Raw genomic sequence first — 11869 nt, forward strand, 5'->3', positions numbered from 1 at the left:
ATTTTGCTATTTTCAAAAACAACTTTTTCATTGTTTTGTATTTCATGTAGTTTCATTGACTCTTTGTTTTTGTATTCTTTTGTATTCTTGTGTTTATCTCTGCTCTGATCTTTATTATTATTTTTTTCTTCTTCTAGCTTTGGGTTAGTTTGATCTTTCTCTAGTTCTCTAAGGGATAAAGTTAGGTTATTGATTTGAGTGAGATCAATTTCTTCTTTAGAGTGAATGGGTGACGGGCACTGGGGGTTATTCTGTATGTTAGTAAATTGAACACCAATAAAAAATAAATTAAAAAAAATTTCTTCTTTAAAAAAATTTTCCTTTTTTATCATAAGCTTTTAGAGCTATAAATTTCCTTCTGAGGGGCACCTGGGTAGCTCAGTGGTTGAGCATCTGCCTTTGGCTTGGGTCGTGATCCCTGGATCAAGCCTGTTTCTCCTTCTGCTTATGTCTCTGTCTCTCTCTCTCTGTGTTTCTCATGAATAACTAAATAAATAAAATTTTTAAAAAATTTCCTTCTGAGCACTGCTTTTGCTGCAGCTTGTAGATTTTGGTATGTTGTGTTTTTATTGCCGTATGTCTCAGAGTATTTTTAAATCTCACCTGTAATTTTTTCTTTGACCTACCAGTTGTTTTAGTGTGTTAATTTACATATATTTGTGAATTTTCCAGTTTTGCTTTCTGTTAATTTTTAGTTTCATTCCATTATGGTCAGAGAAGATATTTTGTATGATTTCAGTCTCTTTAAATGTATTTAGATTTGTCTTGTGGCCTAACATATGGTTTATCTTGGAGAGTGTTCTATGTGCACTGGAGAAAACTGTATATTCTGTTGTTGTTTATCAGTGTTCTAGGGATCCCTGGGTGGCGCAGCAGTTTGGCGCCTGCCTTTGGCCCAGGGCGCGATCCTGGAGACCCGGGATCGAATCCCACGTCGGGCTCCCGGTGCATGGAGCCTGCTTCTCCCTCTGCCTGTGTCTCTGCCTCTCTCTCTCTCTCTCTCTCTCTCTCTCTCTGTGACTATCATAAATAAATAAAATTTAAAAAAATATATATCAGTGTTCTATATGTCTGTTAGGTCTAATTAACTTATAGTATTTTTCAGGTCCTCTATTTCCTTAATAAATTTTTGTCTAGATCTACTCATTATTGAAAAGTATTAAAGTCTCTAACTATATTGTAGAACTGTCAGTTTCTCCCTTTAATTCTGTCAGTTTTGCTTTATATATCCTGAAGCTCTCTTACTAGGTGTGTATAATGTTTGTATCCTCTTGATGGATTGACCCTTTTATCAATACATAATAATGTCTTTTGTCTCCTTTAACAACCTGTGTCTTAAGGACTGTGTTGTCTGTTATTAATACAACCATTCTCTTGGTTACTATTTTCATGGAATATGTTGTTCTGTCCTTTTGCTTTACCTGTTTGTATCTCTGGATCTCAAGTGAGTGCTTATAGATAGCATGGAGTTGGATCTTGTTTTTAAATCCATTCTGCCAACCTTTGTCCCTTTAGTCCATTATTTTAATTCACTTATATTTTAAAGTAATTACAGGTAAGGAAAGCTGCCTACTGTTTGTTTGTTTTTTTTTTGAAGATTTTATTTATTCATGAGAGACAGAGCGAGAGCGAGGGGGGGGCGGTCAGAGACATAGGCAGAGAGAAGCAGGCTCCATGTGGGGAGCCTGATATGGGATTCGATCCAGAGACTCCAGGATCACACCCTAGGCCGAAGGCAGGCGCTCAACCGCTGAGCCACCCAGGCGCCCCATGCCTACTGTTTTGCTATTTGTTTCCTGTATGTTGCATGCCTTTTCTCCCCTCAATTCTTCTACTACTGACTTCTTTTGTAATTGATTTTTCTCCTGATGTACCATTTTCCCTTCTCGTTTCTTTCTTTTTTTATTTTTAGCTTTTCCTTAGTGATTACCCTGAGGATTATAATTAACATTTTAACTTTTTAACAGTCATTTTTGAAATGATGTAAATTTAGCTGGTATATAAAACTACTCCTTTACAGTTCATCTTTTTTTTTTTTTAAGATTTATTATTTTATTTTAGAAAGGGGGGTAGGGATGGAGGGAGAAGGAGAGAGATTTTTTTTTTTTGAGAATTTTTTTTTAAAGATTTTATTTATTTGAGAGAGAGAGTGCATGAGCGAGCACAGAGGGAGAGGGAGAAACAGACTCCCTGCTGAGCAGAGAGCCCCACATAGGGCTCCATCTTACGATCCTGAGAGTCTGAAGCTTATGAAACCAGAGTCTGAAGCTTAACCAACTGCCCCATAAAGTTCTGTTTTTATACATTGTTTGCCCATTAACCTCGATTTGAAATTACTGTTTTATAAATTTGTATCTTAATCATATAGGAAAAAAAAAAAAGAGGATTTACGAACCAAAAAAATAAGAATACTGGCTTTTATATTTATGAACGAAGCTACCTTTACTATTACTTCCTCATATGGCTTTAAGTTACTGTTTAGTGTCCTTTCATTTCAGCCTAGAGGACTTTCTTCAGCATTTATTTAGCATGAACCTAGTGTGACAAACTCCTTCAGTTTCTGTTTACCTAGGAGTGTCTTAATTTTTCCTTCAAATTTGAAGGACAATATTGCTGGGTATAGAATTCTTGATTGACAGTTTTTTCTTCTATCATCAGATTCTACCCCCGCTATGGTTTGTTGTTGCTTCTTATTATAGGTTGTTTACTTGTTTAGTGAGTTTTCTAAACTATTTTTGTAAAGTCTATATTCTTTGTCCTGTGTGGCCTCTGAAGTTGGTGTTCTGTCTTTTCCTTGCTGGGGTTTTCAGTCTGTGCCTTGTCCTAGTTTTTGCCCCTTTCTCCAGGCTGCTACATCAATTAAATGATTTCAGGAAAAGAATGAGAACGTTCCAGGTCCAGTAAAACCAAGGCAAGCTTTTATGCCTATCCTTCACATGGCCGCCAAACAGCTTGAAACCCACAGTCATAATTCTTTGAGAATAAGATCTGTATTGCTCCCTCTGGCATTAGGAGTGCCAGTTACTGTCCTCAAAGCCACTACTGATTTGGGATGTAAAAGATGATCGGCAAGTGATTTAAAATGCCATAGCATTCTTACTACAAAGCAGCAGCTTCTTTTTTCACTAATCTTTGCCCTAGTTTTGTAAAATTTTTTTACTAGATTCCAGAGTTCTGCAAAAGTTGATTTTGACATCATCTGTCAGCTCATTAGTTGCCTTTCTGGGCAAATGGAGCCATAGAATTCCCTACTCTGCCAGAAATTCCTGATGTGGGGATTTTTTGGGATGATATTAACTACAAGTAAAGAAGCTGAGAGGCAGGGAACTGATTTATTGGCATGGGAGAGGTTATTTTTATTTAGAGATAAGTCTTGTATTTGTTGTATTTGAAGTGCAAATATCTACAATCTGTAGGCGTCTAGTGACAGTTGGAATCATAGTTCTTGAATTCCAGACAGAGCTTAGACCTGCAGAGAGACCTTATTAGAACCTTCTATACAGAAGTTACAAAAAACAAAAGTATAAGATATCCTTGAAGTAGAGAGGAAGTTCAGGCATCATATTTTGGGAAACGCTTTTAACTGAGGAATCTCTTCACTTTTTCATTCAGCAAACATTTATTTTGTTCCTATTATGTGGGTGCTGAAAATACAAAGGTATTTTTTCCTGCCTTCAGGAAACTCGTATTAAAGAAGGAAGACAGAAAATACAGTACAATTTTATAACAAGGTTTAGGGGAGCCCAGACAGAGATAAATAAAAATATTTAAACAGGTCAGTAGGTAAGACAGGAGACTCTCAGGGAAGTTAAAGGAGAAAAACAATAGAATAATCTGTGATCTTAGTTGCTGCCTTGAGAGTTTGAAAAGAATGAGGGCTCTAAAAGTTATTGATTGGCAGTAAAGAGATGACACAATTTTTATAAGAATGGTTTTTATTGAGTAGTTTGGTAGAATGGTAGAGATTAAAGGATCAGATCATAAGAAGTTAGGAATGAGTGAGTGAATGGTGAAGAAGTTGAAGGGAAAAAGAGTCTTTTTACCATGTTTAAAGAATGGTATAGTTCAAAAGGAGTAGCAGGATTGAAGTAACTTTATTTTGGAATGGAAATGATCTGAGTATGTTTTTAGACAGTAGAAGGATCTGAGTAGGAGGGAAACAGGGATGGCCAAGAGTCCCAAAAGAGGCAGGAAAAATGGTATTTAAAATCCTGGGAGGATCAGAGATTGAAAATTTGCATGAAGAAAAAGATTGAGGGTAATAAGGAGTTTTGAGATAGTGAGAAGGTTTGAGGAGTTTTATCTAGGAGTGCCTCCATTTTCTCAGTAAAAGCAGAACACACACACAAAAAAAACCAACAAAACAAACAAACAAAAAAAAAAGCAGAACACAAAATCATGTGCTAAGAAATGATCAGCAGTGAAAACACATGATCAAAGTTGACATAGCATACATTTATGATGGTAGTACCATGTGGTTCTTTTCTCATTTCTTTCAACAAATATGTATTAAGCATCTACTATGTACTAAGCACTGTCTGAGATTTTTGGTTTTGTATCTGTGAACAAAGTAAACAAAAATCCCTGCTCTTCTGGAGCTCGCATGTGAAGAGGGTGAGGGGAGAAAAACAAGGAAATAATGTATTACTTTAAAATAAACAGGGCAAAAAAAAAATAAAATAAAATAAAATAAACAGGGCAGCCCGGGTGGCTCAGTGGTTTAGCACCACCTTCGGCCCAGGGCGTGATCCTGGAGGCCCCGGGATCAAGTCCCACGTCGGGCTCCGTGCATGGAACCTGCTTCTCCCTCTGCCTGTGTCTCTGACTCTCTCTCTCTCTCTGATGAATAAATAAATAGAATCTTTAAAATAAAATAAACATAATGAGGTAAATAGAGCAGCATGGATATGGGAACTACGAAAGCAAATGAAAGGATTACCCAGACAGACCTACAACTTATATTGCATATCAAGTTGTAATTTGTTGTTTTATTTTTATACAGCTAATTATAGAATTTAGATTGATAAAGTAAGACAAGCATAGGGGTTTGGTGAACCTATGTACTTAGGTTGTAGATATGAGAGAAATAATCTATATTTGGAAGAAATTTTGTTAAATTTAGGGAAATTGTCATTATGTTATACAATTATTTCAGCACCTTTGAAAGAAAAGATGAGAGGATAAACTGTCATATAATAACTGATTTATATGTTTGGTTGTGAAAAAAATTTGTGAAGGAAGTCAAAAGGTACAAACTTCCAGTTATAAAATAAACAAGTCATGAAGATGTAAAGAAAGGAAAAAAAGAAGAAATTTGTTATCTAAATTTAAAGGCTTAAAAAAACTACAGAGGTAAAGATCCTTTTTTAATAATGAAAAATTGTATTTTTTGGTTATCATTATCTTATATTCTTTTATTACTCTTTTTATGTGAACAGGCATTGGAAAAGTGAAAAGAAAACACAGTGTGCCAGATTCTGCATCACCTGCTGATGATAGCTTTGTTGACCCAGGGGAACGTCTGTATGATCTCAACATGCCTGCTTATGTAAAATTTAACTACATGGCAGAGAGAGAGGATGAATTGTCATTGATAAAAGGGACAAAGGTGATCGTCATGGAGAAATGCAGTGATGGGTGGTGGCGAGGTAGCTACAATGGACAAGTTGGATGGTTCCCTTCAAACTATGTAACTGAGGAAGGTGACAGTCCTTTGGGTGACCATGTGGGTTCTCTGTCAGAAAAATTAGCAGCAGTTGTCAATAACCTAAATACTGGCCAAGTGTTGCATGTGGTACAGGCTCTTTACCCATTCAGTTCGTCCAATGATGAAGAACTTAATTTTGAGAAAGGAGATGTAATGGATGTTATTGAAAAGCCTGAAAATGACCCTGAATGGTGGAAATGCAGGAAGATCAATGGAATGGTTGGTCTGGTGCCAAAAAACTATGTTACCATTATGCAGAACAATCCATTAACCTCAGGTTTGGAACCATCACCTCCTCAGTGTGATTACATTAGGCCTTCACTCACTGGAAAGTTTGCTGGCAATCCATGGTATTATGGGAAAGTCACCAGGCATCAAGCAGAAATGGCATTAAATGAAAGAGGGCATGAAGGTGATTTCCTCATTCGTGATAGTGAATCTTCGGTAAGTTGATTTTCAAATAAATAGAAATAGAGCTCTGAGTATTAAAAAAAAATAAATAGAAGATTGGAAAGAGTAAGTTGCTGCTTTAAAATTAATCAGGTGATAAGTTGGGATGTATACTTACATTTTCTGAAGCTAAAGTCAATGTTCTTTCCAACCATATTTATTTTGAATAAAATACAGCCCTAGCAGTGATTAAACTATGCTGGATTATTTGGCCTTTTGAATTCTTTTGGTCTTGCATTTCTGAAATATCTTCTGTTGCATTACACTGAAAAATGGAGAAAACTGAACTGTGACTTCTCTGTTCAGAGTTAAAACAATGCAATGGACTAAACTGGGGGAAATTTTTTTTTTTTTTTCTTGAGAGGAAGAGAGTATGTGCACCCACATGTGTGTGGGGAGGGGCAGAGGAGAAAAGAGAATCTCAAGCAGGTTCCACACTCAATGCAGCGCCTGACTCGGGGCTCAATCTCACGACCATGATATCATGACCTGAGCTGAAATCGAGAGTCAGAAGATTGACTGACTGAGCCACCTAGGTGCACCTGAGAAAACATTTTTTAAATTGCATATTGGATGTGCTGTCATCCTTATAAAAGGAAATCCCTAAATTAAAGAAATTGAGATTTAAGTTTGTTCATAGATTGGTTGTTTGGAAGTTGGAATACACTTTTATTATTTACCTCAGAAACCTATTTTAATACTCACTGTTTTTGAAATGTATTTGCAATAAAAGATATTTTTTCTAATATTAGTAAAACTATGAAACCATAAAAATGGAATAATAGTTATGTAGGCTCTTTTGATTACTGTTTAGAATATTAGAATTTGGTCCTATTCATTTAACTGGTCTTTATTTTTCCTTTTAAAAGGATACCACTACTTTTCCAGTTTTCAGATCATTAGTATTGGCTTTGTTTCTGTGTATGTAGTTCTATAAATGTGAATGTGTGATTGTAGAAAAGATTTAAAGTCAGAAGAAAACTTATCTGGTGTGTGTATGTGCACTTGCGTATAGCGTGTATATGTTTATAAAAGGGAGGGAAGAAAAGAGAGGTAATTGAACTGCTTGATATGAAGTTCAGGAAATGAGGCCTGTACATAACCCCTCAGGAAGAGCAGGATCAATGATAGGGAACAGTGGTGGGATTTGTTTTCTGTTAGATGCCTGACTTGATCTATCTTTCTAGGACAAGCAGTGAGCAAGAAGCATTAGGAAATGAGTGACCTTAGAGCAGGTGATAAGAGTAACCATAGGTATAGGATGTTTCCAAGAAGCCCACTATTTGAAACTTTGTCAGTAACTATATAAAACTTTTAGACTGTTCAGAAAAGTGTTTAGGTTAAAAAAAACAACAAAAAGTAAGAAAGTAGCTTGGTTACAAAACACTGTTTTCTTGGTGGGTAATTGAGCATGGATATTAGCCAACATGCACCATCATTTTTAGCAGTAGGATTTTTTTTTTTAAGATTTTATTTATTCATGAGAAACAGAGAATGGCAGACATTGGCAGAAGGAGAAACAGGCTCCCTGCGGGGAGCCCAATGCAGGACTCAGTCCTGAGACCCCAGGATCAGGCCCTGAGCTGAAGGGATGCTCAACCACTGAGCCACCCAAGCATCCCTAGAATTTTTAAAGTAAAGATTTCAAACAGGATATTTTGTTTGACATGAACAATGTTTTTTAAACATTTGAATTTGTTACCAGTATTTAAATATTGGGAAATTTACTATAAAAAGTCAGGTGACAGACTTCCTTTTAAAATTGGAAGACCTGGGCAGCCCCGGGGTGCAGCGGTTTAGCGCCGCCTGCAGCACGGGGTGTGATCCTGGAGACCCGGGATCCAGTCCCGTGTCAGGCTTCCTGCATGGAGCCTGCTTCTCCCTCTGCCTGTGTCTCTACTATCTCTCTCCCCCCCCCTCCCTCCCTCCCCCTGAATGAATGAATGAATGAATGAATAAATAAATCTTTTTTTTAAATAAATAAATAAAAATAAAATTGGAAGGCCTGCCAACCTTGCCTGTATTTCTACAAGACAACAATCACCACTAAGTGGCCACTTTCTTTAAATTGGCCATGCACTGTTCCTTCTCTCTGTCCACCCTGTCATTTGTTTATATGTCTTTTGACCCTTGTAGGCATTTGAGTTTATGACCTCTCATTAGTGTCTATTGTCTTTAAGAATTCAGCCGAATATCTGAGCTAGTCTATGAGATAGCTACTGTTAGCTCACATTAACTCATGTTTTCTCATGTGTTTCTCCAGTTGTCTGAAGGAGAGAAGATAGCTCTTGTGCTTCAGATGTTAAACTAAAGGATTTGCCATGGGTGTTAGAGCATATTATTTAAGAGACTTTGGAGTCTGGCTGCTTGGGTTTGCATCCTGGCTGTCTTGTTAACTACATGGATGATTTTGAGCAACTTAGCTTTTCTTGGCCTTGATTTTGTCATCTCTAAAAAGGGTTGGTTAGAGGTGTAAAGGAGATAATCTATGTAAATAGCATAGTGCCTAGTACTTAGCTAAGATTTGAGCACTTTATTATTATTAGTGTAATATAAAAATGCTAATAGATATCTTTCAAAATGTTTACCCTATGTATTTTTTTCTCTTTTAGCCAAATGATTTCTCTGTATCACTAAAAGCACAAGGGAAAAACAAGCATTTTAAAGTCCAACTAAAAGAGACTGTCTACTGCATTGGGCAGCGTAAATTCAGCACCATGGAAGAACTTGTAGAACATTACAAAAAGGCACCAATTTTTACAAGTGAACAAGGAGAAAAACTGTATCTTATCAAGCATTTGTCATGATAATGCTGACCAGAAGTGACTGCTATACAGCTATAACTCATCATGTAATTGAAGACTGAGAAAATGTCAATCCAATCATATTTGATTGGAAATTGATTTCTGACTCTACATGAGAATTGAGTGTGATACATAAGTATTTTTATTATAACTCAGCCCATACATATATACTACATATGCAAAGCATCTGCATAAAGCAGTTCCTTATCCTTGGTCTTCTGTTTTATTGTTTCTTGTCTGTTTTTCTCTTTGCTTCTAATATTAAGGTTTTATATTTTCTAAAGATGATGCAGATCGAAAGTCTTTACATGGAAGAATTTATTGGTTTTTTTCTTTATTTCCTTGTAAGGGCACCATATTTAGGTCACTTCTGCAATGGTTTCTCTTCATATAAAATTATTATATCAGTATATGGCATATGCTAAAATAAATTTCTTGGACAATGTTCTTTTCTGTGACTAAATAGCAATAATAAATGGATAATTAGAAATTATTTTCAGGTATTTGTTGCAAGCCATTGTAAATATCAAGTATGTTGTGTCTGCCATTTTTAAAAAATATTCATTGTCTTCATTGTAAAGCAAAACAAATGGGACATAGGTTTGAAAATGTATCTTGTACACTTTTAATTTGCAACTGTTGGAAACAAAAATCTAAACTTCTAGGACTTTTTTGTGGGGTTGCTTCTTACCTGGTTATTTAAGAGAATAAAGCAGTCTCTGAGATATTTAGCTTTTTAAACTATAAATGGATGCCCTAGTGTTATGTTTTTTTTTTTCCCCTAGTGTTATTTTGACAAAGCATCTTGTATTGGGGCATGTTGTATCTGTGTCAGTGTGAAAAAAGCTGCAGCCAAATGTTGGGGAAGTAGGAGGCAGTGAGATACTTGTCTCCCCTCCCCAAACATGTCTATCAGTATTAGGTATAGTATTTCTGCTATTTTCTTTTCCTCCTTTCAGCTTTGAGTTTTGTTGACTGAGACACTAAAATTGATCATACCTGAGGAAAAGATGGGATGTGCCAAATGGTTAGAGAAGGTTATTTTTGAAATCTTACTTTTGGAGAGTTTCTATTGTTTTTGTTTACTAAACAGAAGCTTGGGTGTATGAATGAGAGGCTACTATAGAGTATTGAATCTACTTCTGCAGGTCACAGAAGAAAACAGCTGTATTTTGTGGTCTTAGCTATCCTCTCCGACATAATTTGTTCTGGAATTTAAATTTAAGCAAAATTACTTTCAGTATTAGGAAATCTTATGGTATTTTTAAAAATTTCCCCAGTGCGGCCTAAGCAAATGAATGTTTCTATTCTTTAATGTGTTATAGATAAGTATTTAATACACCAAAATTACTGATGTTAAAATTGAAATTGTCTAATTCCTGAGGTTTTTGGATTATTTTTTTAAATTATTTTAAGTAATTTTTATTCTTTAACTCTTAAAATCATTTGAAGACTTACATTGCCACTGGGTGGCAGCCCTGGCTTCTCCCACTAAGCAATAGGAGTCAGCAAATACAATTAAAGCATTGATGTACAATTTTTTATTTTCACCACATCTACTTTTAAAGCCTTTTAGTTCATATTTCATTATCTTTGTCAGTCTCTCTTTGTTTATTGAGATGATTATTAGTAGACAATTGTAATAGAAATAAAAGTCATGTGCTTACCTGTTTTTGCTGTAAAATCACTTGAATATAAGTTGAAGAAAATAGTTTCAAAGTGTTATAAATATGATTAGGTAGTAAACACCTTTTTATTTGATTTTAAACAGCTGATGATGCTTTCTTTTTCTCCATTTTTTGTTTTTCCCCCCAGTCTTCTTTTTAAAAAGATATTTCTTAAAAAAAAAAGAAGCAATTAATACTTTGTAATCACAATGTAATTGATGCATTAATCATGTATCACATGAGCTATATTTATAGCAAACCCCACTGAACTTATGTTAAGGATTTTAAGAAAGCAGCTAGGAATGGAGAAGACTGGAAGTAGATTGCACATTCTCTGACATAATTAGATTTATAATAACTAGAGAGTTCCCAGATAGGCCACATGACCTGCACCTGCATATAACAAGCACTGCATATACTCATCTTCCACAAGGCAAAAGACTTGGGTATCTGATTGTTCAACAAAACAAAGCTTGAACAGCATCCAGGAGGTGAGGCAGGCAAACCAGGCTGTAGAACTCTTCCATTTGTTAAATCACACAAGAGAAAACCTATTCCGTGCAAATGTAAAAGGTGTCATCATTTGTCTTTTTCTTTTTTTCTTTTTTAAAAGATTCTATTCATTCATGAGAGACACACAGAGAGCGAGAGGCAGAGACACAGGCAGAGGGAGAAGCAGGTTCCATGCAGGGAGCCTGACATGGGACTCAATCCCGGGACGCCAGGATCAGGCCCCGGGCTGAAGGCGGCGCTAAACCGCTGAGCCACCCAGTCTGCCCTCTTTTCTTTTTCTGTTGCTACATTTTTCTTCTTTCAAGTATCCTGTAGTTTCTCAAGTCCTTTAGTTCCTCTCCTATGCATGCACAGCTGGGCTGCAAAATGCCAGGGAGTTGATGAGCCAATAATACCTATTGTGTGCTGTTATTCTGGAATGAAAACCTCACTAGAAACTATGGAATTTTGTACTTAAATATTTTATCAATTTTTAAAAGTCTTAAGCCAATCCTTATATCAATGACTGTCTTTATAAGCATAAATTTTATTTGAAGCAATTTTCTTAAGAATTAGAACAACCTTAGAAAACATCTACATAGCTAGCTAGTAGCCCGACTTGTATTAGAAACCAGGTTTCCTTTTTCCCAGTCTGGTACATTCTGTTTGGTGACACACTGCCATCTGTGTGTTTGTTTTAGCCTAAGAGTTCTGGGAGTAGCCTGGGTGGCTTAGTCAAATGAGCATCT

The 11869-nt window shown here is 36.0% G+C and overlaps 1 protein-coding gene across 10 annotated transcripts in view; it reads left to right on the plus strand.

Annotated features, from left to right (window-relative positions):
• NCK1 (NCK adaptor protein 1) overlaps positions 1–10627 on the plus strand; it is a 76349-nt gene extending 65722 nt beyond the window's left edge. For all 10 annotated transcript variants that reach the window (XM_025449073.3, XM_025449074.3, XM_049099677.1 and 7 more), the window contains 2 exons: positions 5439–6151; positions 8770–10627. In XM_025449073.3, the coding sequence (XP_025304858.1) occupies positions 5439–6151; positions 8770–8964 (908 nt within the window). In that variant the 3' untranslated portion in view covers positions 8965–10627. The remainder of the gene's footprint in view (positions 1–5438; positions 6152–8769) is intronic.
• The last annotated feature ends 1242 nt before the right edge of the window (positions 10628–11869 follow it).

The sequence above is a fragment of the Canis lupus genome, chromosome 23, assembly GCF_003254725.2.
Source record: "Canis lupus dingo isolate Sandy chromosome 23, ASM325472v2, whole genome shotgun sequence".
Lineage (NCBI taxonomy): Eukaryota > Metazoa > Chordata > Mammalia > Carnivora > Canidae > Canis > Canis lupus.